At 35.5% G+C, this 24,010-nt stretch overlaps 1 protein-coding gene across 2 annotated transcripts in view; it reads right to left on the bottom strand.

The window, feature by feature from the left end:
• Window positions 1-335: 335 nt before the first annotated feature.
• The window catches only part of LOC129218333 (uncharacterized), a 243,565-nt gene continuing 219,890 nt past the window's right edge, over window positions 336-24,010 (bottom strand). For both annotated transcript variants that reach the window (XM_054852569.1, XM_054852568.1), the window contains one exon: window positions 336-796. In XM_054852569.1, coding sequence (XP_054708544.1) covers window positions 338-796 — 459 coding nt within the window. In that variant the 3' untranslated portion in view covers window positions 336-337. The remainder of the gene's footprint in view (window positions 797-24,010) is intronic.

Genomic DNA, 24,010 nt, shown 5'->3' with positions numbered 1-24,010 from the left:
TTGAGCAAAACACAAATTTTCTTAAAGAACAAAACAAAAACTAAATTATTAATAATACAGCAAAGATTAAGGCTTACTAGTGAAATCTTATTCAATTTGCATTGCATTTTGTCACATGCAGGACATTTATTCAACAAATTTGTTTGTAATAATAGTAATATAATTAAAAATATCATATTTAGAAGTTATTTTGAAAATGCGTTTTCGTTTAAATCCAACGTTAAATGTTCTGTGGTCTACTAGCGTGCCTTTTTTCAAAAATTTTCGTTCACCGAAATTGGTCCGGTTCTGAATATTTCGGTTAATTGAGGTTCAATTATATTTGATTTTCCAAAGTTTATGCACTTGTAGGCTTCTCTTCGTTCATTTCATCTTCCAGTTGTCCTGGAATGTCAGAGTTCCAAGCCATCCTCGAATGAGGATTAATAGTGGTCCATATTTTTACAGCATCAGAATTCGAGCAACATGGAGGAACATTAGTACCATCTGGCATTTCAGCCATGCCTGAGTGAAAGGCAATGCACTTGATTATGCTCTGTTCCCTGTTGCTGATGACTTGGCGGCTTCTGGAATAAGAGCAGCCTACAGCACCGATCAAAATAACGAGGAAAGCTGCTCCAATAATTAGAAGGGACACTTCCCAGACTTTGTCTTCGAGCTTCTCTGTGGTCTGTAGTCCAAAAATTATCATGGTGACGCCGACAGTACCCAGAAGCACGCCTCCTAGTAGACAAATGGTGGAAGCTGCGTACCAGGCCCATTGCACTCGCCTATCATTCATCGGCAAAAATATGGCCTGTAAAAGAAATTTTTAAAATGTACGTTAGTATTTGTAAAATGCTCTTTCAGTTCTTTACATTCATGCTTTATATTTGTAGTACAATCATGGATATTGGTAGCAGCAGGACACACACTTTTTTAGGGACCCACTGCTGTTAAGCCTTTCAGGTATAGCCATTTTCTAAAGCATTTTTAACCATTTCGGGTCCCTAAAAGCGGGGGTCCTAGGCCACGGCTTAGTAAAGTAGATGTTTATATCACTTTTACTTTTCGACCTGCCTCTCTACTTAAATAACATCAGTTTTAAATCGAGTTCAAATTTAATCCTTTTAAATGACTTTGAATTTAATGTTTTAAATATAAATTTTAGAGGTAACACGTGAAGGAAAACAGTAGACGTTAAATCCCGGTTATCACAAATTTGCCATTTCAACTGCGCTTGCGCGCGGACTTAGCTTTTTGGGATTTCTGTTTTAAGATTTTGTGTTGCTTGTTTATATTTATGCTAAGCTAGAGTCCCAACAAATTAATGACTGCGATTAGAATATTTTCACTGCGATATCGTGATATATTAAGTGAAACTGCGGATATGAATACCTAATAATCTTTATAATGAAAAGGGGAAAATGACACTTCCAATATTTATTGGTTTGAAAATATTTACTTAACGTAAACCTAAAACCCGTTGGGTACTTCAAAAATAATTGGAATATGAGTAAAGATGTCCGTCTTTTGTGGATATTTTACGTTAGGCTTAAATAGCAGTATTATACATTTTTATTTAGGTTGATGGTTCGGCTTTGTATTAGAAGTGATGCTGCAATTTCTAGTACGCTCTTCTGAAGTTGAAAATTTAGCCCTGAAAAGGGCCATTGATAGAAAAATCAGACTCCGAATCCATTAATAATTAAGACTCAAAACTCAATCTTCACCGAGTCCTAAAAACTAAACCAGAGTTAGCTTTGTGATTTCTAATTTTTATCTGTTGCTATCTCATATTTATTAACAAATTTAAAATGTTAGCAAGATTTTTGAAATCAGCGAAGTCCGTGCGCAAGCGCAGTTGAAATGGCAAATTTGTGATAACCGGGATTTAACGTCGAGTGAAGGAAAACATTTTATGTGTAGGGGAAGGTTGCAGTTAATGAACCGGTTCCATGACTAGACCGCGAAGATATTTCCCATACCAGAGGTTGTGGAGACGCGTAATCAGTTTTAGTACCTTCCTTTGTCTGAATTCAATCTACTGCAGAGTCGTCAAGTAGCTAAAATTATTTAATTATATTGTTAATCGGTCAGAAAAGATTTCTACCATTATCTTATTGATTATTGAGACTTTCATTTAGTTATAACATGCTTTGAATATCACTGATCAATTAAACGTGAACATTGATTTAAAAGAGTACCCTTTCAAGTACAATTCCCCATACTTCATATTTCATCATGATTCGTCACAGCAGTAACACCAATAAGAATATTCAAAATGACGTAGTTGCTTTCATTGGACCACTAAGTGTTTCCCCGAATGGACCACCTGACAAAGTGGTTCGTTCATGGAAAATCTCGAATATTGTTGTAACTTCAGCTCAATTACCTTTGAAAATTGCTCAGTTGTTTTAAAATAAATATGAGAATGAAAAATATAATATTAGTAATTCATGAAAATTCTTATACTTAATTATAATTTCAAGGCAATTTTTTTTATAAGATTGATTAAAAATTTAAATCATAATAATACAGTTTCAAATACTTTTGCTGTTCTAAAAAACAATCCAAAGTTAGTAAAATATGGCAGTGGACAAGTAGAGCATGCAACGTGCTACAGTAGCTTATAGAAAAGGTGGTATGGGCCTTAGCGAAGTCTGCTTACAATATAGAGTCTTGAAACCAACTTTAAATAGTCGTATGGAAAATAAAACCGATTTATTGTTACCTCAGTCACTTATTAAAAATTTAGGAGATAAGTCCTCCAAAATAGGAATATGATTAGTGAATCATATTTTGAAGCTAGAGCAGAAGTTTTTGGAATTACTTCCGAAAAATTGGAGGAATTGACTTTTCAAGAGGCTGAGAAAAATTAAATGTCCGACAGATTTAATTAAGACAAAAAGTCTGTCAGTGCTATATTCTCTGGTAGTTTGAGACTTTAGCTTCTGGTTTCAGTAATAAAATGGTCAAAAATGTTCTTTGACATTTTAGAGAGCAAGTTCAATCTTGCTTCGAACGAAAATTTTCAAAATCGATTTAACAAAATTCTCAACAGTTCAAAATAGGTTCAAAAGATATTAGCTAAGAAGAGTGTTGCACAGGTTGGGAAAATATCAAGTGGTGAACCAGATGTGATGACAACAAATGTGTGTTCTGTGAGTGTTGTTTTTTTATGTTCTTCTTATCCAAAAATAGAACATTTTAGAAAATAAATCTATTTTTCTATCACTTATTGTTATTTGTAGTCTGTATCACTTATGTATATATCACTTATATATGTAATATCACTTATTGTAAATACTATTTGAAAATTACGCATTGATTTTTTAAATTTGAGAATGTGGTCCATCCATGGAAACTCGATGGTCCATCCATAGCAAGCGGTAGCCATGAATGGACCACATGCTAAAATATTTATTTTCAATTTTCATTCTTTATTGTGTTTATTTATCATGAAAATAAATATTATTTTTAAAAGAGAAATATATATTGAGAAATTGTTCCTATAATTAACGTGAAATTAGAGTTGGATTTCCTTTCTAAAAAAGTCGAAAACTGCTATGTGGTTCATTGACAGCAACCTTCCTCTATTACGTATATATACACACAGATAGATGAAAAAATAATACCAACACACATAAAAAATGTATGGAAAATTTCAAAGAAACAGAACTCGCTTCTCACTTTGTACCCAAGCTTGTCTCTTAGTGGTTATGGTTTGGTACAACGTTCAGCATCAGTAATAGGTGTTTCATGCGCTTACCATACGTCCTGAAGACTCAATAACGTTTAACCGGCCAGAGTTTGAAAAAGTCATGACTTTTGAAATGCGACGCGCTGGCTGCTCGGTGACGGAAGCAGCTAATTATTTAGGGCATGCAAATGGCATTAAGTCGGCGTATACAACAGCATACACGGTATACAACATGCGGTAATGTACCGTCTGCGGAGTACAACAGGGGACAGAAAACTAAGTCTTCTGAGAGGGAAGAACAAGAGTTGAACTATATAATGGTCTGCAAAGACAGGAAATATTTACCCTAGATTACGTCAGACATAAGTATATTTGGAGAATCCTATTTCAGCAAGAATTGTCCAAAGGAAACTTCATGCTTTGAAAATGTTTGTAAGAGTTGCATTTCGTAAACCAGTGCTAAGTCTATAGCGCTTTTCAGTGACGCCGATGATGTAAAACACAAAAGCTGGACTCCTCAGCAGTGGCAACAAGTCATCTGCTCTGACGATCTTCACCATATCTTTACCATATTTCAGACAACTGGACGCGTTTAAGACGATAGAAAACCAACGGAAGCATTTTCTCTTGGCTGCATCTTTTTTGACTCTGTAGCATGGAAGCTACTCTTATGACATAGGGTCGAGATATCTTGGCGTGGTCTTTAGTTGCTTGTTACACTACACTGTCAAAAATTTCGTGTAACCTCAATCCATAAAACCTGTGGCAGCGGAACAGGTGGAGTAATTTACCTTATATAACTGGTGTAAAGTTACGTATCGCATGTAGAAGGTTACACCATAGTGATGCAACTATAGCGTAACGTCTCGCTCATTTCTGCGCAAGGCTACACCAGAATTTTCTGTATGCTTAGAGAGAAATTTCTTGAAAGGTTACACATTAGCAAAAACTGGCACTGACGGCCAGCGCCCTCTCGATGTGTTAAATTACCTCGCCATCTATTAGGCATTCATAGAACGAAATTCACCCCGCCATCTATTGGGGATTCATAGAAGTAAACAATTAATTAAACATTTAATTTGCAATTACAAATATTTCAGTCAATCTGATTTTGAAATAAAATAGCTCATAGCTTTCCTCAAAAAAATGGACTATTCAACACAAAAATAATTTTTCATTTCGAAACAGTAGTTCCTGAGATTAGCGTATTCGAACAAACAAACAAACATTCTCAAAAGCTATATATTATTATTATAGATATTTCTAAGGTTTGCAAAATTTTTTAAAATCACTTTTGCATTGAATGAAAGGTGGTTTTTGAGATAGAACCAATAGTAGTTCCCACTCACACAAGTAGTCGACCCTGCATCATTAGCTAACATAGCAAATTTAAACATAATTTTATAAGATAAATAAATACCTTTGTGCTGAATAGTAAAGTCAGACCAAACAACGTAAGTAGATTTATAAATTTGTGCTTCTACTTACGTTGTTTGGTCTGACTTTATAATTTTATAATTTTGTAGTCTTTGTACAATTTTATAGCTTCTCTTGGCATTTTTTTTCTTTTTTAGTGGCAACTATAGTGGTTATCCCTAAAACATTTAAAAGAATAATTTAAAAATTATATTTGTCTCATTTTTGGAAATTTTAGTATTTTGAAAGAAACTCGGAAGATTCTGGAGTGAATTTTAACGAATAAATTCTTACACTTTGAAATTATGTTTCTAATATAATTTAATGGTTTATGAACTAACATGTATTTTTAGAAAGAATTAATTTTCAGTGTTATACTACTAAAGTTTCTTGACCTTTACGTTTTAGTGAAAATAATTTCTCTTTGATTTAAAAACTTGTCTTGAATATTTCCACTTTGTTTTGGGTGGAGTCAACTACTTTTAGGTATGGTTATGCGTTTTGAAATAAAGAAGTGTCCAGATGGGAATGTGCTTAAGGCAGGAAAGACGAATTTTTACCGAAATATCGCGTGATCTCAATCACGGAAACGAGCATGTTAAGGCCACTGACCCTGCTTATAAGGGGTGAGCACGAAAAACAAAACAAAAATCATCAAAGTCTGCTGATGCAACAGGGTGTTCCATACTGTAGTTTTGACACGTTCAAATCTAATTCATACTAAATAGAAAAAAGGGGGAAATAAATAAAATAAAAAAGGAAATTCGTACTAAAATGAAAAACGTTTTACAACTCAACTTGACATTTCCTAGCTTTCCGTGTTTTAGCTACGAAAAGCAGAGCACTTCTGATGATTTAAAAGTGACAAATGTTTGTAGTAATATACTGATCTCTTAATCAGTTTATTTGTTTATAGCAATATGATAATCTTTGCAAAAATGTTTCCACTTAGTTTATTTCAACTGTTTAGTTTTGTTTTTTCCAAGATAAAGTAGCGCGTTCTGGAAAAAAAAAAAAAAAAAAAGTTTGAAATAAAAGTCTAGCATAAAATGACAAGAAGTACATAGAAATAATGAGCAAAACTTCAAAAAGCTATAAACTTTGCTGCACAATACACTAATTCGGCCATAGTTTGACATTAGGAGTGAAAATTTAATTTTTCTTGTGTAAAAAGTCAAATATTGCTGCCAGTGCTGTTCAATTTCAGTTTCATAAGTATCTGAATACTTTTCGAAACCAATCTTTACACTTTTCATTAAAAAAAATCTTTTGTTTGCAAAAATTAGCGGTGGGAGGGGGGGGGGGATTTAAAACATGTGTTTCACAGTTACCTCTTCATGGGAAGAAAAGGAGATATGCCAGAAAAATATTTCTTCCTGGCCAGGGATGCATTCATAAATTTTGCCAGTATGTGAATATCAATAAGAAAAAGCTGAGTTCGGATAGGGCTCAACCAGGGAGTGGGTTAACCCCACTCCAGACCCCTTGGTTAGACTAGGTGTAATCCCCCCCCCCCCCCCCCCGAGGAGGATCTAGTTTCGCCATTGATCCTTCTACGACGATAATTTTCGTTTCCGATTAGGAGCTCCTTCTTATAACTTCTTCCGCTTTTGTGGACTGAAGAACAATATGCTGCAGAAGAAGACCTGTTTCCAACAAAGGAACCCCACGAATAGCGTTCTTCCGAATTTTTCTCAAAAAGATCAAAGCGACCATCGAGACTTTTTTGACGCACAAGTTATTTGCCCTCGTGCCCCTGTTATCGAGATCTAAGGTCTTAAAATCTGCCCGAATTTAAGAAAAGTCACCAAGTTTACACAATTGGCGAAAAACGAAATATACTTAATTACCAGAAGACTTCACTGTCTTTATGTGGCACGACATCCATCTGCATTGCGTGTGAAATGTGTATTCCATTTCTTACAGAAACTCGCTTAACTTGTCGACTATTCTTAAAATTTTTCAGACTCTAAGACCTTTTAATTCGACAGCGGGGACACGAGGGCAAGTAATGAATGCGTTCAAAAACATGTTTACTATGTTCTTTCGATTGGTACTTATTTAGAGTTTTTCAGTTATTACTCTACAGTAGGCTTGCCAGACGTCCCGGTTTGATCGGGACAGTCCCGCACTGTTAAAATTTTCCGAAACATTTACGGTAATTGTTACTGGCATCCATGTTGCCAGTAACTATTACCGTAAAAATCAAATGTAACTGTAAAATTTTACGGTTTCCTAGGTAGGCCACAGCAACCAATTGGAGCTGGGATCGTTTATTTTTCCGGTACAAATTACCGTAAAAATCAGCAATGCTGTAAATCCGCCATTTTACAGTGACAATTACCAGAAAATCTTCCTGAATTTTTAACAGTGCGGTTTTCAGGGAAAATCCCGGTGTCTCGGCCGGTTTACTTCAGGTCCCGGAAAAAGATAAATTTGATTAGATAACCAAAAAAGTCTAAAAAATATTAACTCTGAAGGATTATTTTGGATAATTCCGTTGTCATTTGAATGACTTATAAAATTAATATCGAATCAACTTGTGAGGATTTTTACAACAACATCAAAACCAAAAAAGGCTTTTCAAACAAAGTCCTTGCGAATGAAAAATACATGTTAATATTGTTCAAGTTTTTATTCTTACTAAAGTAACTAATAAATATTAACATGTAAAAAATAAAATGTTTAAATTTATTTGCTTGTATCATTTATTATTTCCCCTGGTTTAGGCTCATAATTAGTATTTATTCATAGCATTGAGAATGAACTACCCTCTAAAATACGCTAAGAACCAGCCAGTGGTGTGTTCCCTTAAGGGATGTTTGTGATCCGAAATTTCCAAATATTTTGGACTGACAACACAATTTAAAGCTGAAAAATTAAAAAAAAAAAAAAAACTTAAAATGTTTCTTTTTAATAATTTTTGTTTGCTTGTTGCAAAATTTTTTACGAAGAAAGGGGGGGGGGGGATCGAGTTCCTCATAGTTTCTGAAAATTTCACACTGTCTTCAGAAAATTTTACTTGAGTCAACTATCCCCCTTCCTGGTTTCCTTTTGAATACTCGTGACGAGGGGGGGGGGGGGTATTCCGGTGTCCCGGTTGGACATTTTAAAAATCTGGCAAGCCTACTCTACAGTACAATGGCACAGCCTTTTAGCACTCAGCTGTCTGGACTGTTCGAATGAGTTACATATTTTTCGAGAATAATGAGCTAAAATTCCACTTTTTTTCCAAAATTTTGAATTCCCATCTGGCCGTCGGAGGCATAAGGTAGTATCTGATTATGCTAACATTATATGCGTTTCCACGTGAGCTGGGCACAAAACTTTTCAACATTCAGCTGCTGTGAACTTCGTATGCTCACTTCATTATACAGTGAAACCTCTGTAAGTTGACCACTTGCGGTGCAGTACTTTGGTGGTCAACTTAGACAGGTGGTCAACTTTTAGAGGGTAGTAATGAAATTTTTTTTTTTGTCATTTCTTGCCACATGCATTCATTTTTAACTAATTGGAATATTTTTTAAACTCACTTTCATTGTTTAACATTACTTTAAAACAATAAGAAAAAATGTTGTTTAAAAATTTTAGAGATTATTTACCAGAATGACGCTTAAAGTATCATACAAATTTAAAATTTCTGTGAATCGATCAAAAAAAATGTCCCATTGCTTATGAAAAACTACTTAACTGATATTAACAATTCCTAAAAATTCATAAAAGTGACTCAAATTCTTTATTTGATTTTTTCTTGTACATTTGTAACCATGGTAATTTACTTTTGAACAAAATAACTCCTTATTGAAGTTTGGCGCATTTTCTGGGACTTAACATTAGCCCAATGTTTTTCGATAAAAACATAAATATTCATAGGTTTTTCTAAAATGTCTGGTTACGTATTTGAGATATAATTGATGAAACTTTTTGTACAATCTAATGCTTTTGCCTAGTGGTCAACTTACAAAGGGTTTTTTACAATACTCCAAACCAAAGCTGGTGTATATTAGTGGTCAAGATAGACGGGTGGTCAAGATAGAGAGGTGGTCAAGTTACAGAGGTTTTCCGTCATTATATAAGATAGGACTAATTCCGTTCCTGAAAAAAGCGGTCAACTTAGACAGATGGTCAACTTACAAAGGTGGTCAACTTTACAGGTTTTACTGTAGTGCGTATGTCAGGGCTGTTCAACTGCAAAGAGCCCACGGGCCAGAATTCCGGTCATTGATCACCTGGCGGACCGCAGTTTGAAAAAGTTGAACAGTAACTTCTTACCTCTTATACAATAACAATTAATAATTGAATTATTAAATATAAAACAATGAAACAGAAGGATTATAAAACAATTTGCTTAAATTTTAATGGGAAAACTGAGGTTGATCCGCCTTCTTTACAAGGGGCTGGAATGTCAACATCGATGTTTGTCGTTGGCAGCAGAAGAAGGTCTATCAATGAACTGTCGGAGAGAGAGCTCCTGTTACGATTCTTGATAAAGTTCATCGTCGAAAAAGCACTTTCGCATAAATATTTGCTCCCTAACATGGAAGTGACGAGAGCAAATTCTCAATTTCTTTTTCGAAATCAACAAAGGCTGTAGATTCAGTAATTTACCGCCCTTAAGCCAGGGCTAAAGCAGAAATACATGAAATACACCGCCAGCTCAGTCATTTCCAGCCGAGGACTGCAGTTTCGTGCTTATTAGCACTCATCAGCCCGGCATAGGAAAGTGACTGGGCTGGAGATGGAAAACCTCTTATGGAAGCCAAGAGGGCCAAACAAACTGGTAGCTAATGTTGGTCTGTGCTAATTCTACATTAGCTACCAGTTTGTTTGGCCCTCTTGGCTTCCATAAGAGGTTTTCCATCTCCAGCCCAGTCACTTTCCTATGCCGGGCTGATGAGTGCTAATAAGCACGAAACTGCAGTCCTCGGCTGGAAATGACTGAGCTGGCGGTGTATTTCATGTAGAGTCAGTGAGGGGGGGGGGGTCTTTATTTTTAACCAATTGCATGCAGGTTTTGCTTATCTGAAATGTTTCTCTCTTCCCTTTCTGTCTCCCCCCGCCAACGCGAGGCAATACCATTTCTAGGAAACAACAGCGTTCAGGGTAGGACTGCTTGACCTTGACCTGTAGATGTCCTGTACCTTTTTCTCGCAATACAATGAAAGGAGTAAAGGAGCGATCAAGAGGAAATTTCGGGGACCCCGGCTTGACCAAGAATGGTAGTCTCGGATGCTTCTTGATACCATAAAATGTCGAAAAAAGAAATACGATGAATAAGAAGTTGGCGGGCCACACAATATCAGATTTAAAAAAATCATGATTAGGGTCAAGTGGGGCAAAGTGAGACCAAATTCAAGCTTTTTAATTTTTATTAGAAAAGGACCTAAAATCAGGCTATTAAATTAATTTTATTGAAACCTTTGATGCATTTAAATGCATTGAGTTCATTTAGATTAAGCATGAAGCAGAACGATTTAATTTTGTTTGATAGTTTCTCTCACAAGTAACCCTACCCAAGTGTAGATCACCGATTGGAATAAAACTTTGCACATCGATAGTATACTAAAAAATATTGAACCCGTGTTTTTTAAATCGGCAACAAACAATTTTAGCGGGGTGAAATTTACCCCCAAACATTGAATAGTTGGGAATTAGGTGGTAAAACATATTCTTTTATTTTAAATTTTAATTACAAAAATTCAAATAATATTTAAAATTTGAAAAAAAAAAAAAAACTGAAGTTTACTTGCTTCAGGGTTTTTTCTGAAAATACAATTAATAGGGGTAAATCAACCTTCGCAATATTACCCAGTGCCGAATTTAGCTTCATGCCGCCCCTAGGCAGATTTGAAATCTGTCGCCCCCCTCCATTTGCGGGATTTATCCAAAGTCAAATTTAAATACCGAAAAGCAAACTTTTTTCACGAGGCTTTAATTTTCACGAGCTCGTAATAGAGAAAATTTAGGACTCACGAAATATTTAATATTTCGATATTATAATCAAACTTTGATTTTGTTAATAGTATTCCTATTCAGAGTCACATCTGACTACAACTGTATTTATGTTGAGGACTGCATACTAAGTGCCTTGCCTCCATTATTTTATATACCGATAGATGGCAGCACCATCACCGGATCGAACAGTTAATGAGAATTTAGAACTAGTCCAAGAGCTTATAGCTACCTGGTGCTAGCACCCCCAGAGGTATCGTTTCACTTGGAGGACATTGAGACCACGAGCATATTTAACGTCGCCCAGTCTCCTTTAATGACGACGGTGGGTCTTCGACCAGCGAGGATCGAACCCGAGACCCTCCGGCCCCGAGTCCAATGCCTTACCGATCAGGCTACCACGGCCCCTTGTTAATAGTAAATTCACAAAATTTTCAAAACGTGAAACCAGCTATAGCTTTATTTTCGTGAATATATATATATATACACTGCTCAGAAAAATTAAAGGATATTGTAAGTCTTTGTACAAAAAAAGGTATAAGCAAATATTTTTTTGCATAAAATCAAAGAAGGGAGTTACAAATGCAAATTTTTCTTAATTTCAAACATCGCAGTATGCAAATTTTAAGTCTGATGTCGAAGACGACGTTTTAGTGGCGGCGAATGAGATTTCGCTCTTAACTTATTGTAAGACAAAGCAGAAAAGAATGATCGACATTCAGTAAGCGCGTTTCGATGAGTGCGATGTCTCAACAAACTCATTTAACGGAATCAGAAGCTTCTAAAGCTGGTTGGCGGGCTAGAGAAGAGCCAAACACAAGCCAAGGCAGCAGAAAATATTGGAGTTTTGCAAAGTGTGATATATAGGATATGGAAACGATTTTTAGAGACTGGAAATGCTGGTCGAAGATCAGGGCAAGGTCCCAGACGGTCAACAACGCTCAATGAAGACCGTTATTTAGCTTTAACGGCTCGGAGGCACCGAAGTATGAATGCCACTCCACTACAACGACACCTTTGTTCGGGTGGCATCACAATTTTGACACAAACTATCCGAAATCGCCTTACGCAGTAAGTCTGTATGCTCGTCGACCAATGGTGTGTCTGTGTCACATTAGCTGCGAAACATTGTCGCGTTGCAGGGAGTGGGTAACAGAGCATTCGAATTGGAGAAGAAATGAATGGAGCAATATTCTTTTCCCTGACGAGTCCCGTTCTTGTCTTTATCCTGATAATGGCGTCTTTTCATCTGGAGGGAGCGCGACATTAGAAACAATCCAGCGTTCGTGCCAGAAAGTGTCAGATTTGGTGGTGGTGGTGCGATGGTGCATGCTGGCCTATCCATTGATTTGCGCACCGATCTGCATGTCATTCCGAATGGAACTCTGACCTGTCGTCGAAGTAGGGATGAGATCCTCAGACCTATTCTGCTGTGTGCTGGTAAACGGCAGTAACTGCAGATTTTTCAATTTTAATTTTTTTTTTTTTTTTTGCATTTTTGATATCTATATTGATATAGTTTTATGGTACAAACATTTTTATTTGGTTGCCGCAGAAAAAAAAGCATTTTTTTACCAGTGGTAATTAGCAGTAACTGCTTTTTTCGGAACATTTTGCGGGAAGTCGGCAGTATGTACTTACTGCTCTTTACCTGCCCACGGAAGAACGAAAACTTTCTCCCGTGGGCAATCAAACAGCAGTAACTGCTTTTATCACGTACATTTTGCAGGTAATCGGCAGAATGCACTTACTGCTCTTTACCTGCACACGGAAGAACGGAAACTTTCTCCCGTGGGCAGGCAAACGGCAGTAACTGCAAATTTTTTGATTTTCATTTATTTGCATCTTTGAAATATTTTACCCACAACCATTCTGCCGTGGGAAGGTAAACGGCAGTGACTGCGAATTTTTTCATTTTCATCTTTTTTTGCATTTCTGAAATCTATATTACTTCACTTTTATAGTGCAAACATGTTTATTTGCTTGCCGCGAAATTAGAGCATTTTTTAAATCAGTGGTGATTAGCAGTAATTGATATTATCGCTGCATTGTGCAGGTAATTAGTAGCATGTATTTACTATTCTATACCGGTCCATAACCATTGCCCGAAGAATGGAACATAAATGAATCGCTACCAAAATTTGCACTAAGACGCAAAAACAGTTTTCAAGATTTTTTTAAAACTCAACTAAGCTCAAGCAATAGCGCCCCAATTGGAGGTCATTGTGTGGCCTCTCAAAAAATTCTTTATTCGGAAAATTTAGAGACAATATTGCATTTTTAAAAATGATTTCTAGACGCTTCTCATCAGATGTAGATATGCGTACCAGGTCGTATTTTATCAATCGGCAAAATTGGGAATTATCGCATCTCAAAAATTTAACTTCGGGCTTCCTTCAGCGCAAGAGAAACTTAAAACCATTACTTGAGGAAAATAACCATACTTTATTTCAAATAAAGTCGAAGAAAACGTTTTGTAATTTCACAGGCCTCAGACATTTAAAAAAAAAAAAAAAGAAATGTTCTTTGATTCCTCATATTCGCGTGTTCTAAAAACAATAACACAAAATCAGTTCTTGCTAACATACAGTTATAAAAGATAACATACGAGCAAACACAAGCAATACTTGGCAGACGATAAATAAACGTGTAGCAACAGAACGATTTTGTTCCATTTGTTTTGGTTTGTCGCAGGCGATTTTTAATATTAAGCGGCTGCAATTTTAGTTGTTCGATGAGAGCCTTTGTTAGCATACGAAGCATTTCTTTTGCCTAAATTTTCATTGAGATTTATTGGAACATTAAGCGATTTTTCATAATTTGTAAAAATGCCTTAAGAATCGTGCAGTACTGAAGTGTTTTAATATTCAACGTTTTATTAAAGTCAAAAAATATAAAGTAGAAATCTGAGTTTGTTTAGCGAGGACTGTTTAAATAAGCAAGTACATCTGGTATTTGGGTAGGTACGTATATGTTATTGCATTAAATTTCTATCAAATGTATGTAGGTCATTTTGTTTGAAACATATTTAAGTTATATCTTTTTTAAACCCACATATATACATAAAGGCATTTATTTTCATTTTTGTATGTAAGAAAATAAAATTTTCTTTTTATTTTCAAGTTACATTTAATTCATTTATTTTAAATTTATGTCAAGTGTCTACACGGTATTTATTTATGTTTTAAAACAAAATATATTATTCACTTTGCAATAAATATACTTCGTAATAACGTATCTACTCCGTATTATGTCGAATCTGTAATTATTGGTCATTCAATAGCATATTGTGCAGTTACTGCTAACTACCAGTCAAAAGTGGATGAAAATTACTAGTGCGAAGAGCAGGTAAACGGCAGTATCTGCATTAATCAAAATTTTGATTAAAAAATCAAATTGAAACAGATTACCCAAAAAATATTTCGATGTAAACATATAGAATCACCTAAAATCAAACTTTAATATTTTATTAATGTTTGTGGGAAATCAAAAACGCGTTTCTTCAAAAACATGTAGTTTTGCAAATTGGCACACACGTATAAGAATGGCTCCTGATACTACAAGTCCCCGGTGGTAAGGGGGGAGCTCGCAGCGCCACGTATAGGATTTATATATATATATATATATATATATATATATATATATATATATATATATATAAATCTCGTGTCACGATGTTTGTTCGGGGTAAACTCCGAAACTACTGAACCGATTTTTATCAAATTTCATACGTATCTGTAATTTTTCCAACTTAAATGGGTTTTATAATTTTGTATTGCAAATAAAATGTTTATTATGCATTAATAGTGTGTATTGATTGTTTGGTTCTGTAAATTCTTACTAGATGGCGCTGTAAGTTAATACATCCTCAAAACTTTTATTCTTAAGTTAATTAAAAATTAAAGATGATACTATGTTACGGATATTGATGGTTATCAACAATATCGCCGTAGAAAGGAGGAGTATAGAAGTCACACTTTTCAATCTAAATATTTAATTCTACAAATCAAGTTGAAATTAATAAGCAGCGTGTAGTTTCATACTCACCACTGCTTTTAAAAACGTATGAAACTCATATAAATCTCAAATTTTTCAGTTAAGTGTAATCCATTAAATACTTCGTCAAATACGTTATTAAAGGTTGTTATTAGGGGCGCATTTAAAGTAAGAGATATGGACGAAATTGCCGAAGAAACGCGATGAGTGGACATAAAAACTGCAACGAAGCTATCTGTCTTCCCCATATACGAAAGAGACCCTTCTGTACAGCATCTTGCAGTACATCTTGAAAACGGTCAACGAGTATATTTTACCAAAGATACTTTCTACGAGGATCACTTGAGCCACGAAAAACGATGATTTTTTTTTTTTTACGTGTTAAAACTTAATGTGTTTGTAAATTATTAATGTGTTGTGTAATTCTCAGAAATAGAATTATTTACCAATGTTCCACGCTATTTTACATGCACTGTAAAAAAAAAAAAAATCCGAAATGTCACTGATTATTTCCGTGGAACATGTTAATATTTCACAGGTCATCAACAATTTTATTTGAAAATCAAGTATATGCGTCGTCAAATATTTCCTAAATTGCTACAAACGTCACGAATCCAGACTTCTCACTGTTGCGAAAAATATTTTTAGCTCCCAGTTTAAAGTTTAACTGAAGGTATTTATTAAGTGTATCGGCTTCAAATACGTTCCGTCTACATTGCGTAAGCTCTAAGAGAGAGTGAATGAGCCTCTGGATTCCGTAACTTTGCAGGAATCGTAAGCTAGATAGCCTAATGGTACTTGCTTGCGGTTCTGTCTTATCTTTTGCCATGCTTGCAGCATTATTGTTGGAGCTTTCCTGGAAGAATAGTGAGGAGTCAAGCTTTTTAATCAACTTACCCAGGTTTTTTCTGAAGGTCCAGCGACACGACTGGCTTTTAGCTTGGGATAGTACTGAATTCTTTGAAAGGATTCCAGGATAATTTCAGGAAAGTTAATGAATTTTAGTGATGAACTGACTTTACTACCTTCGTCGTGGTCCGTCCAGATTGACGTAACTCCCTATGGAAGGAAGTGATTCTCTGGATTCCGTAACTTTCCAAGAGTAACAAGCAAGTAGAATTTTTCGTGCGTGCTTGAAAGTCCTTCTTAGCAGTAGCTATGGTTGCGATAATGCTTTTAGTACTTTCTTGGCGAGTCAAAAAATGTGCCAAGCTATTACTTTTTATATTACTTCGGTTCTCTCTAAAAGTTTCAGAGAAATGATTGTCTCGAATCGGAGAGGTTTCGGAATTCTTTAGAAAGACTTCAGAATAATTTCAGGAAGGTTTCTGACTTTTAGTGGGATACGTTTCTATTCTTTTGCAAGATATGTTACTGGCCGAAATTGGGCGTGTTCGCTGCCCATTTCTTTTCTGGACGTTTCTTATTTGTTTTCACAATGTTGAATAAAATCAAAAAAATCGTGGAAGTCACGCAAACAAAAAAGACAACAGTCATCAATCTCGGACATAATTAAAAATTAAAGCCAAGAGAATGGGACCAAAACTCCATCCAAAACGAAACTGTGCATCCAAAACAAAGTGAATGTTAATTTTGCATTTGTTTTCGTTAAACATTCCCGAACAGACGGCAATATTTGTCGAGCGTTAACTGTCGAGTGTTTAATATATATCACGATGCATTTCGCGAATTGTAATTATTGGTTGCACACAATGATTGGGAGTTGCATTTTCTAATGCAGGTTTTGCACAACGAGAAACCGTATTCGTCAACTGTTTAAGATAATTTTGACGACATAATATCCAACACAATCATCATTTCTGTGGGGAAACTATATAAATTTTGTGCTTGAAGCTGTACTCCATAGAGTTAAACAAGCACACCGATGTCCAAATCTAGATTTTACACCAAAGATGTATAATGAAGCTTTAGTGTTAGTTAAAGATTTATGCATTTCAATTTCAAATTTGTTATTTAGTCCTTATGGTGCGATATCACCTTATCGATTGGTCACCGACTTAGAGAACACTGATTTTCAACGCGAAAAAACAGTGCAATGACGCTGTCTTAGTTACAATTATTGTGAATAATGAGCCATTACTGACAGCTGAAAAAAATCATTATCAGATTGTGCTGACCGTTAATGCTGAACAAGACTAAAGAGTTGTCAAGGAAAACAAAGTCGTAATCATTCCAACTGAATTTTTAAATTCTCTGGATATACCAGGAATGCTACTAGACGATTTCCGGTTGAAAATTGATTCACCAATTATTCTTTTTCAGTTTAAACCCACCGAAATTACGCAACGGTACACGTTTCTTCATCAAAATTTCAACAATTCAGACGGAAAAGTTAAAAGGAGAAATTTTTGTGTTGTCACGTAATCCATTAATAGCGTCATAATTTTCAAACACATTTAAAAGGCTTCAATTTCCGATTTGTTTTGCTTTTGAAAATACCATAAATAGATCTCAAGACCAAACAATGTCTGCTTTCGGTTTGGACTTGAAACATACATGTTTCTCTCATGGGCAATTATCTATCGCCTACGCACAAGTGGGAAAGGTGTCATACCTATTCGTATTAGCAAAAGACAGGTTAAGAAAGAATATTGTACACAACTTAGTGCTTAGATAATTTTCAATTTTCAAATAATAGAAACAATATATCGAAGTCAATGTTATCTACCTCATTTATAAAATTTTATTTTTATATGTTTTTTATTTAGTTAATGTATTTTGTGAAGAAGTTATTGATTACAAACTAAAGAATTCTGAGATGAATCAAATGTAGTATACATTCTAAAAGTGTATGTTGGTTTATGCTTAATTTCTACGTTCAGATATTTTACAATCAGTTTCGATATTTACTATCACTTTCAAGTTATGTTGCTTTTATTTCTGCCCGAAGTCATACCTGCACAATTTACTAAGCGTAAGTATAGTGCTTTTACCATTGAAAATTTAGTTAGTAATTACTAATTTCAATAACTACTTAATTCAGCCTAACACGCCCATTATCAATCTCATATGTTTTAAAATTGGCTAAACTAATTTAAACTTTACTAAACATATTAATTAGATTCTATCAAAATAATGAGTAAAAGAATATTTTAATCAAACTTCTTCGCCGCAGCAACGCGTGGCTGGGTCAGCTAGTATATATATATATATATATATATATATATATATATATATATATATATATTTGCGAACAAAATTGTTATATAATGAATTAAAGAGCGTAAAATTATCTTTAAAAACAAGTGATTAATATGTCTTTCGGCAGAGTACCGAAAATGAAAAAAGTAGATAGTTTTTAAAATCTCACGAATTTGGAAACACATTGTCTTTGCACCTATTATAGCTATACCAAAAACACATATTTGAAAGTAATTTTGTGCTCTTTAATTTAACAATTGATATCTTTTCTCTCAAGAAAAAAGATATTGAGTGAAAGACGAAAGCTGAAAAAACGCAATCCCCAAGATAAACCGAGAAAACGGAATTCCAAGATAGTGGCACAAGCTCCCTTCAAAACCCCTCTACCTCCGAGAACTTTTAGTATGTTCGTTAGGAGACCTTTTTGTACGTGTGTAGCAATTTTTATAACTAAACGTTTATTTTGTATCCTCATTTTGGGTCTTCGTTTGCTGAACTATGGTGGAAAGAAAAAAAAGAATGAAAAGAGGATCTGTACATATTTTTATCTTTTTGCATTACTCGCCTTCTTCCTCCCCCACCTGCCCTCTAATTTCAAGAAATAAAATCCTCCTAATAACCTGTACTACTTCAAACCAAAGAAAAAGGAAAGAATCACATCAAATAAATCCTAGAAGGGCTTCAAAAATAGAAAAGAGCGAAAAAAATGGTCAATTTTCCGAAAATTAACTAACTTTGAAATTTAATTTCTCGTCAACTAGTATAGATACAATAAAAGTAAAAAAAAAAGCTTTTTAAAGATAATTTTATGTTCTTTAATTCGTCAATTAACAATTTTGTTTGCAAGTAAATAGTTTTTGAGATGTAAGAAAAAATTGAAAACACGCACTTGAATGTCAAGATGGTGATGCGAGTTCCTTCCCTAACCACCGGGGACTTACAGTACCCTCACCTGCTTTCCAGTTTCAATAAATTAAATAACCATAATGACCTTCCCTACTTCAGACTGAAAAGAGAAAGGAGTCACATCAAATCAATATCTGAGGAGGCTCCAAAAATAGAAAAGAGCGAAAAAAAGGTCAGTTTTTCAAAAATTCATAAACTTTGAAATTTAATACCTCGGAAACTATTATAGCTACAGTAGAAAATAAAAAATAAAAACTTTTACAGATAATTTTATGCTCTTTAGTTCATCAAATAACAATTTTGTTCGCTGGTAAATAGTTTTTGAGATATTTACGAAAACTGAAAAATACACTCCTATGTGGCGCTGCGAGCTCCTCCCCTACCATCGGGGACTTTTAGTATGTTCATCAGGAGACCTTCCTGTACGTGTGTGCCAATTTTCAAAACTACATGTTTTTTTGTTTTTTACACCTTTATTTTGGCTTTCGTTTACTAGACTATAAGGGTATAAGAGGAATAAAATGCTCACCGCAATCTGCCACACCGCATTTTCTGCGGTTTCGACAATAACGTTCTAGTTCGCTGACAGATTAGGATCAGTTTTGGGGCAATCAGTTATGTCACTGTTTTGGGGAAAAATTAAAAAAGAACTAAACAAGAGTAATAATTTAAAAAATGAGAATGAAGCAAAATTTACCACCTCCAAAATTGCCGCCCTAGGCAGCTGCCTACTCTGCCTATTGAGAAATTGGGCTCTGTCGTCACGGTAAATGTGACCCAAAAACTTAAATCCATCTGAAGTAGGTCATGTTATATTTTCAAATGCATCGATACATTAGGTTCGACACAGTTTGAAGTTTTTGTTGCAATAAACATTGAAACATTCCTAGGTATAAATTCCAAACTTTGAAATTTAATATCTCGGAAACTATCATAGCTACAGTAAAAAATTAATAAAAAAAACTTTTACAGATAATTTTATGCTCTTTAATTTATCAAATAACAATTTTGTTCGCAAGTAAATAGTTTTTGAGATATTAGACGAAAACTGAAAAAACACACCTATATATATAATTCTATGTGGCGCTGCGAGCACGCCCCCTACCACAGGGGACTTTTAAGTATGTTCATCAAGAGACCTTCCTGTACGTGTGTGCCAATTTTCAAAACTGCATGTTTTTGTTTTTTACACCCTTATTTTGACCGTTTACTAGACTATAAGGGTATAAGAGGAATAAAATGCTCTTTTTAAACACAGAAAGAGATAATGGTCACTCAGCCCTTGCACTGCTGCTCATAGTCTCTTTGAGAGAAACCAGATGTTATGTCTGTTTTACCTGAGGCTACCGCTCTCTTGATGCGCTCCGGAACCTTAAGGGAAAGAAATTCTTGGAAGGTATGTATCTACGTTTTTTATACGTATTGTATTCCGTCTCCGCCGCAATCTAAAGATGAAACCGATTACCCATTACCGGAAGTCTGCCACACCGCATTTTCTGTGGTTTCGACAATAACGTTCTACACTGGTGTGCAAAAATTAAGAACGAGACGGTTTTTTCAATATAACTTTGTACAAAAGCTTTCCAAATCAACACATTTAATACCGTAAGATCCCCAATACGTAAGGACATGTGTAATGTAAGCAACACTTACTAAAAGTGAAATCATAGGGATAAAAAGAAGCTTTATTGAAAAAGTAGCATGGAGTGCAATGCGACTGAAGGCCGAAACATCCCTGTGATGGGTGTCCAGCAAGAAACATCCGGTCTTTAGTAGGGGATATGATCTCCCCCGACTGCTAGGCAGGTTTCACAGCGTCTGCCCATGCTGAGAATGAGGGTGTCAATGAGTTGTTGAGGCATTGCTGCCCATTCGTCTTGCAGCGCCAATCGAAGCTCCCGAATCTTTACTGGTGGTAAGGCACGAGCTGCCAAGCGTCTGCCTAGAAACCCCATACATGCTCGATGGGATTGAGATCCGGAGATCGTGCCGGCCAATCCATACGTTCAATATCCTCACTCTCTAAGAGCTGTTCGGCAGCTACTGTGCGATGACATGGTGCATTGTCGTCCATGAAAAGGAACTGCGGACCCATAGCGCCTCTAAAAAGACGCACATATGGAAGAAGAATCTCGTTACAATAACGGGTCCCGTTGACTGAACCTGCGTCGAAGATGTGAAGGTCTGTACGACTACCAAGCATGATGCCTCCCCAAACGAGAACACCGCTACCTCCATTCCTGTCCCTTTCAATGATGTTCGGGGGATGATTGCGGTTTCCCCGCTCTCTCCAGATGAGTATGTGATGAGAATCGCTACACAGACTGAATCTGCTCTCATCTGCAAAGAGTACTCGTCCCCGTTCATTGTCTCTCCAATTCCGGTATTCCCGGCACCACAGAGAACGCCTTCTCCGATGGACAGGCGTTAGAGATACACACCGTATAGGGCGTCGTGCAAACAGACCACCACCGTGCAGTCTTCTGGCCGCGGTAAAACGCGATATCGGTCGTCCAGTCGCCTGTGTCGTGTGTCTAGCGATTTCTCCCGCTGTCTGCCGCCTGTTTCTTCTGGCCTGTAAGACAATATACCGGTCATCTGCGGATGTGGTTCCTCGTGGACGACCACTACCGAACCCCCGGATAGCTGTTCCTGTAGTTTGAAATTGTCTCCAAAGTCGTGAAACGATGCTGTGAGCAATTCCGAACTCTGCAGCCACACTTGTCACACTGCGGCCTTCCTCCAACTTCCCAATGATTCGACCTCGGGTAAAAGCATCCAGATGTCGTCTAACAGATTGATTATTCGCCATTTCTCGCTGAGGCAGCAACTCGGTGTGATTTTAACTGCTATACGGCGTGCAATCTCTTTGCCAGAAATACTGATTTTACACCGACAACATGCTTTATACTACTCAGACACTCCCCCATTACGCCTGCCTGCATATCTGCGCATGTGCTACCGTACATCGCCTTACTTAATCTCCTGATTGGTCTTTCTGTCCGCTCTGCCTCTTCGTTCAGCTGATATGCTAATTTTTCGACTTCGTCCTTAATTTTTGCACACCAGTGTAGTTCGCTGACTGATTAGGATCAGTTACCTGTATGTCGCTGCTTTGGGGAAAAATTAAAAAAGAACTAAAAAAGAACTAAACAAATTTAAAAAAGGAGATTGAAGCGAAATTTACCACCTCCAAAATTGCCGCCCTAGGCAGCTGCCCACTTTGCTTATTGGGTAATTGGGCTCTGCCGTCATGGTAAATGACCCAAAAACTTAAATCCATCTTAAGTAGGTCATGTTATATTTTCAAATGCATTGATACATTAGGTTCGACACAATTTTTTTGTTGCAATAAACATTAAAACATTCCTAGGTATAAATTCCTTACAATTTACAGCTTTCTAACCAGGTGGTTGTTTATGAGTTAATTTGCTTAGATTTTAGAAATTCCAAAAAACTTCTTGGAAAGTCTCCGTTTTTTTCATGGGCGTTACCTTTATAAACCATTCTGTAATTTCTTTTCTAAAAATAAACAATCTAATAAATCTTGAGAAACCATCTTAAATACTCAGTAATAAGCCAAAATTATCTATTTATTCAAGAAATTTTTAAGTATTTGTATAAATGTTTTTCTCATGAGTGTTACTTTGTTTCCTAAATAAAGGGTTAAGTTTACGATAAAAACATATTAAATTAAACATTTAATGTTTTCATTGCAATTACCATGAATAGCTAAAAAATTTCAATATTGAAACAAATTTTTAAAGATTCAAGAATAACTTTATTAATACGAATGCTAAATTTTAACTCTAAAAACACTCATAAGAGACGGTAACACTCATGAGAGATGGTCTCATTAAATTATTTATAGTAGAGTTTTGGCAGTAATTCTTCTAAAATATGTAGTTATTTGAATCTTGAGAGCTTTAGACTTTTTCTAAACAACGCACACAAATTTCATTTTTGCAAACATTAGCTTTGCGTCAGTGTTCACTAGGGTGGGTCGAAAAACTTTTTTTTCCTAATCAATTTGTAATAGCGCGAAAAGGCGCATTAGCATCCTAATAATGGGAAAAACAGTTAAAAAATGTATGAACTATTTTTGAAATCGCGCAAAAGCCCTCAAATTCAGAAAAAATCGGCAAGTTTTAAAGACGTATATTTTTTCCAAAAAATAATTTATTTCATTTCTAATAGTATAAAAAACACGCTTTGTAGTTACTGAAATGTATAGAAAAACCTTGGGAGCACATTTTCGATTATTTCAATTCGCGCAGAAAGCCTTAAAATACCATTTTTAAAGTAAAAGTTACCTTATTTCAAAAACTGTTTAACTGATATAAAGCTATAAAAATGTACTATTGAACATCCGTTTTAATATTTTACATACAGTTCTCTTGTGATGAAATGATTCAGGATTCCCCACGGTGCAGGCCTGTTACTACTCAAATTCAAAATAATAGAATACTTCCCACTTTTTGGAAAAAAGTTTATTCTAGCCAAATATAAGTGCAAATAATATTTAAATGAATGTGCCACCTTTTTTAGATCTTAAAGTGTGCATTTCATTTCAAATATACTCAATTAAAAATAATCTCAGACAGAATAATCCAAAAGTTTATAGTGATGAAGATTTACATTGAGTCAAAATATTAGAATATTCAAATTAAAGGGGGAAAGACACTAGATTCAATGCTTTAACCCTTACTCACACGGATTCTACCACCTGTTTACATCAATCGTTTATGATACTGTTGCTATACCCTCTTAAATGCGGCATCGAGCACAACTTTGTTGGCGGGCACCAGGTCTTGAACCGCTTTCTTTAGATTTGACGGTACCACAAATTCTTGATCGTATTGAGATTGGTAGAGTTGCTTGACCAGTTTAATACTG

This window comes from Uloborus diversus, chromosome 3 (genome assembly GCF_026930045.1).
Source record: "Uloborus diversus isolate 005 chromosome 3, Udiv.v.3.1, whole genome shotgun sequence".
In the NCBI taxonomy this organism is placed as follows: Eukaryota; Metazoa; Arthropoda; class Arachnida; order Araneae; family Uloboridae; genus Uloborus; species Uloborus diversus.
Note: the sequence above shows the minus strand (reverse complement) of the source record. Positions and strands in the feature narration are given on the sequence as shown.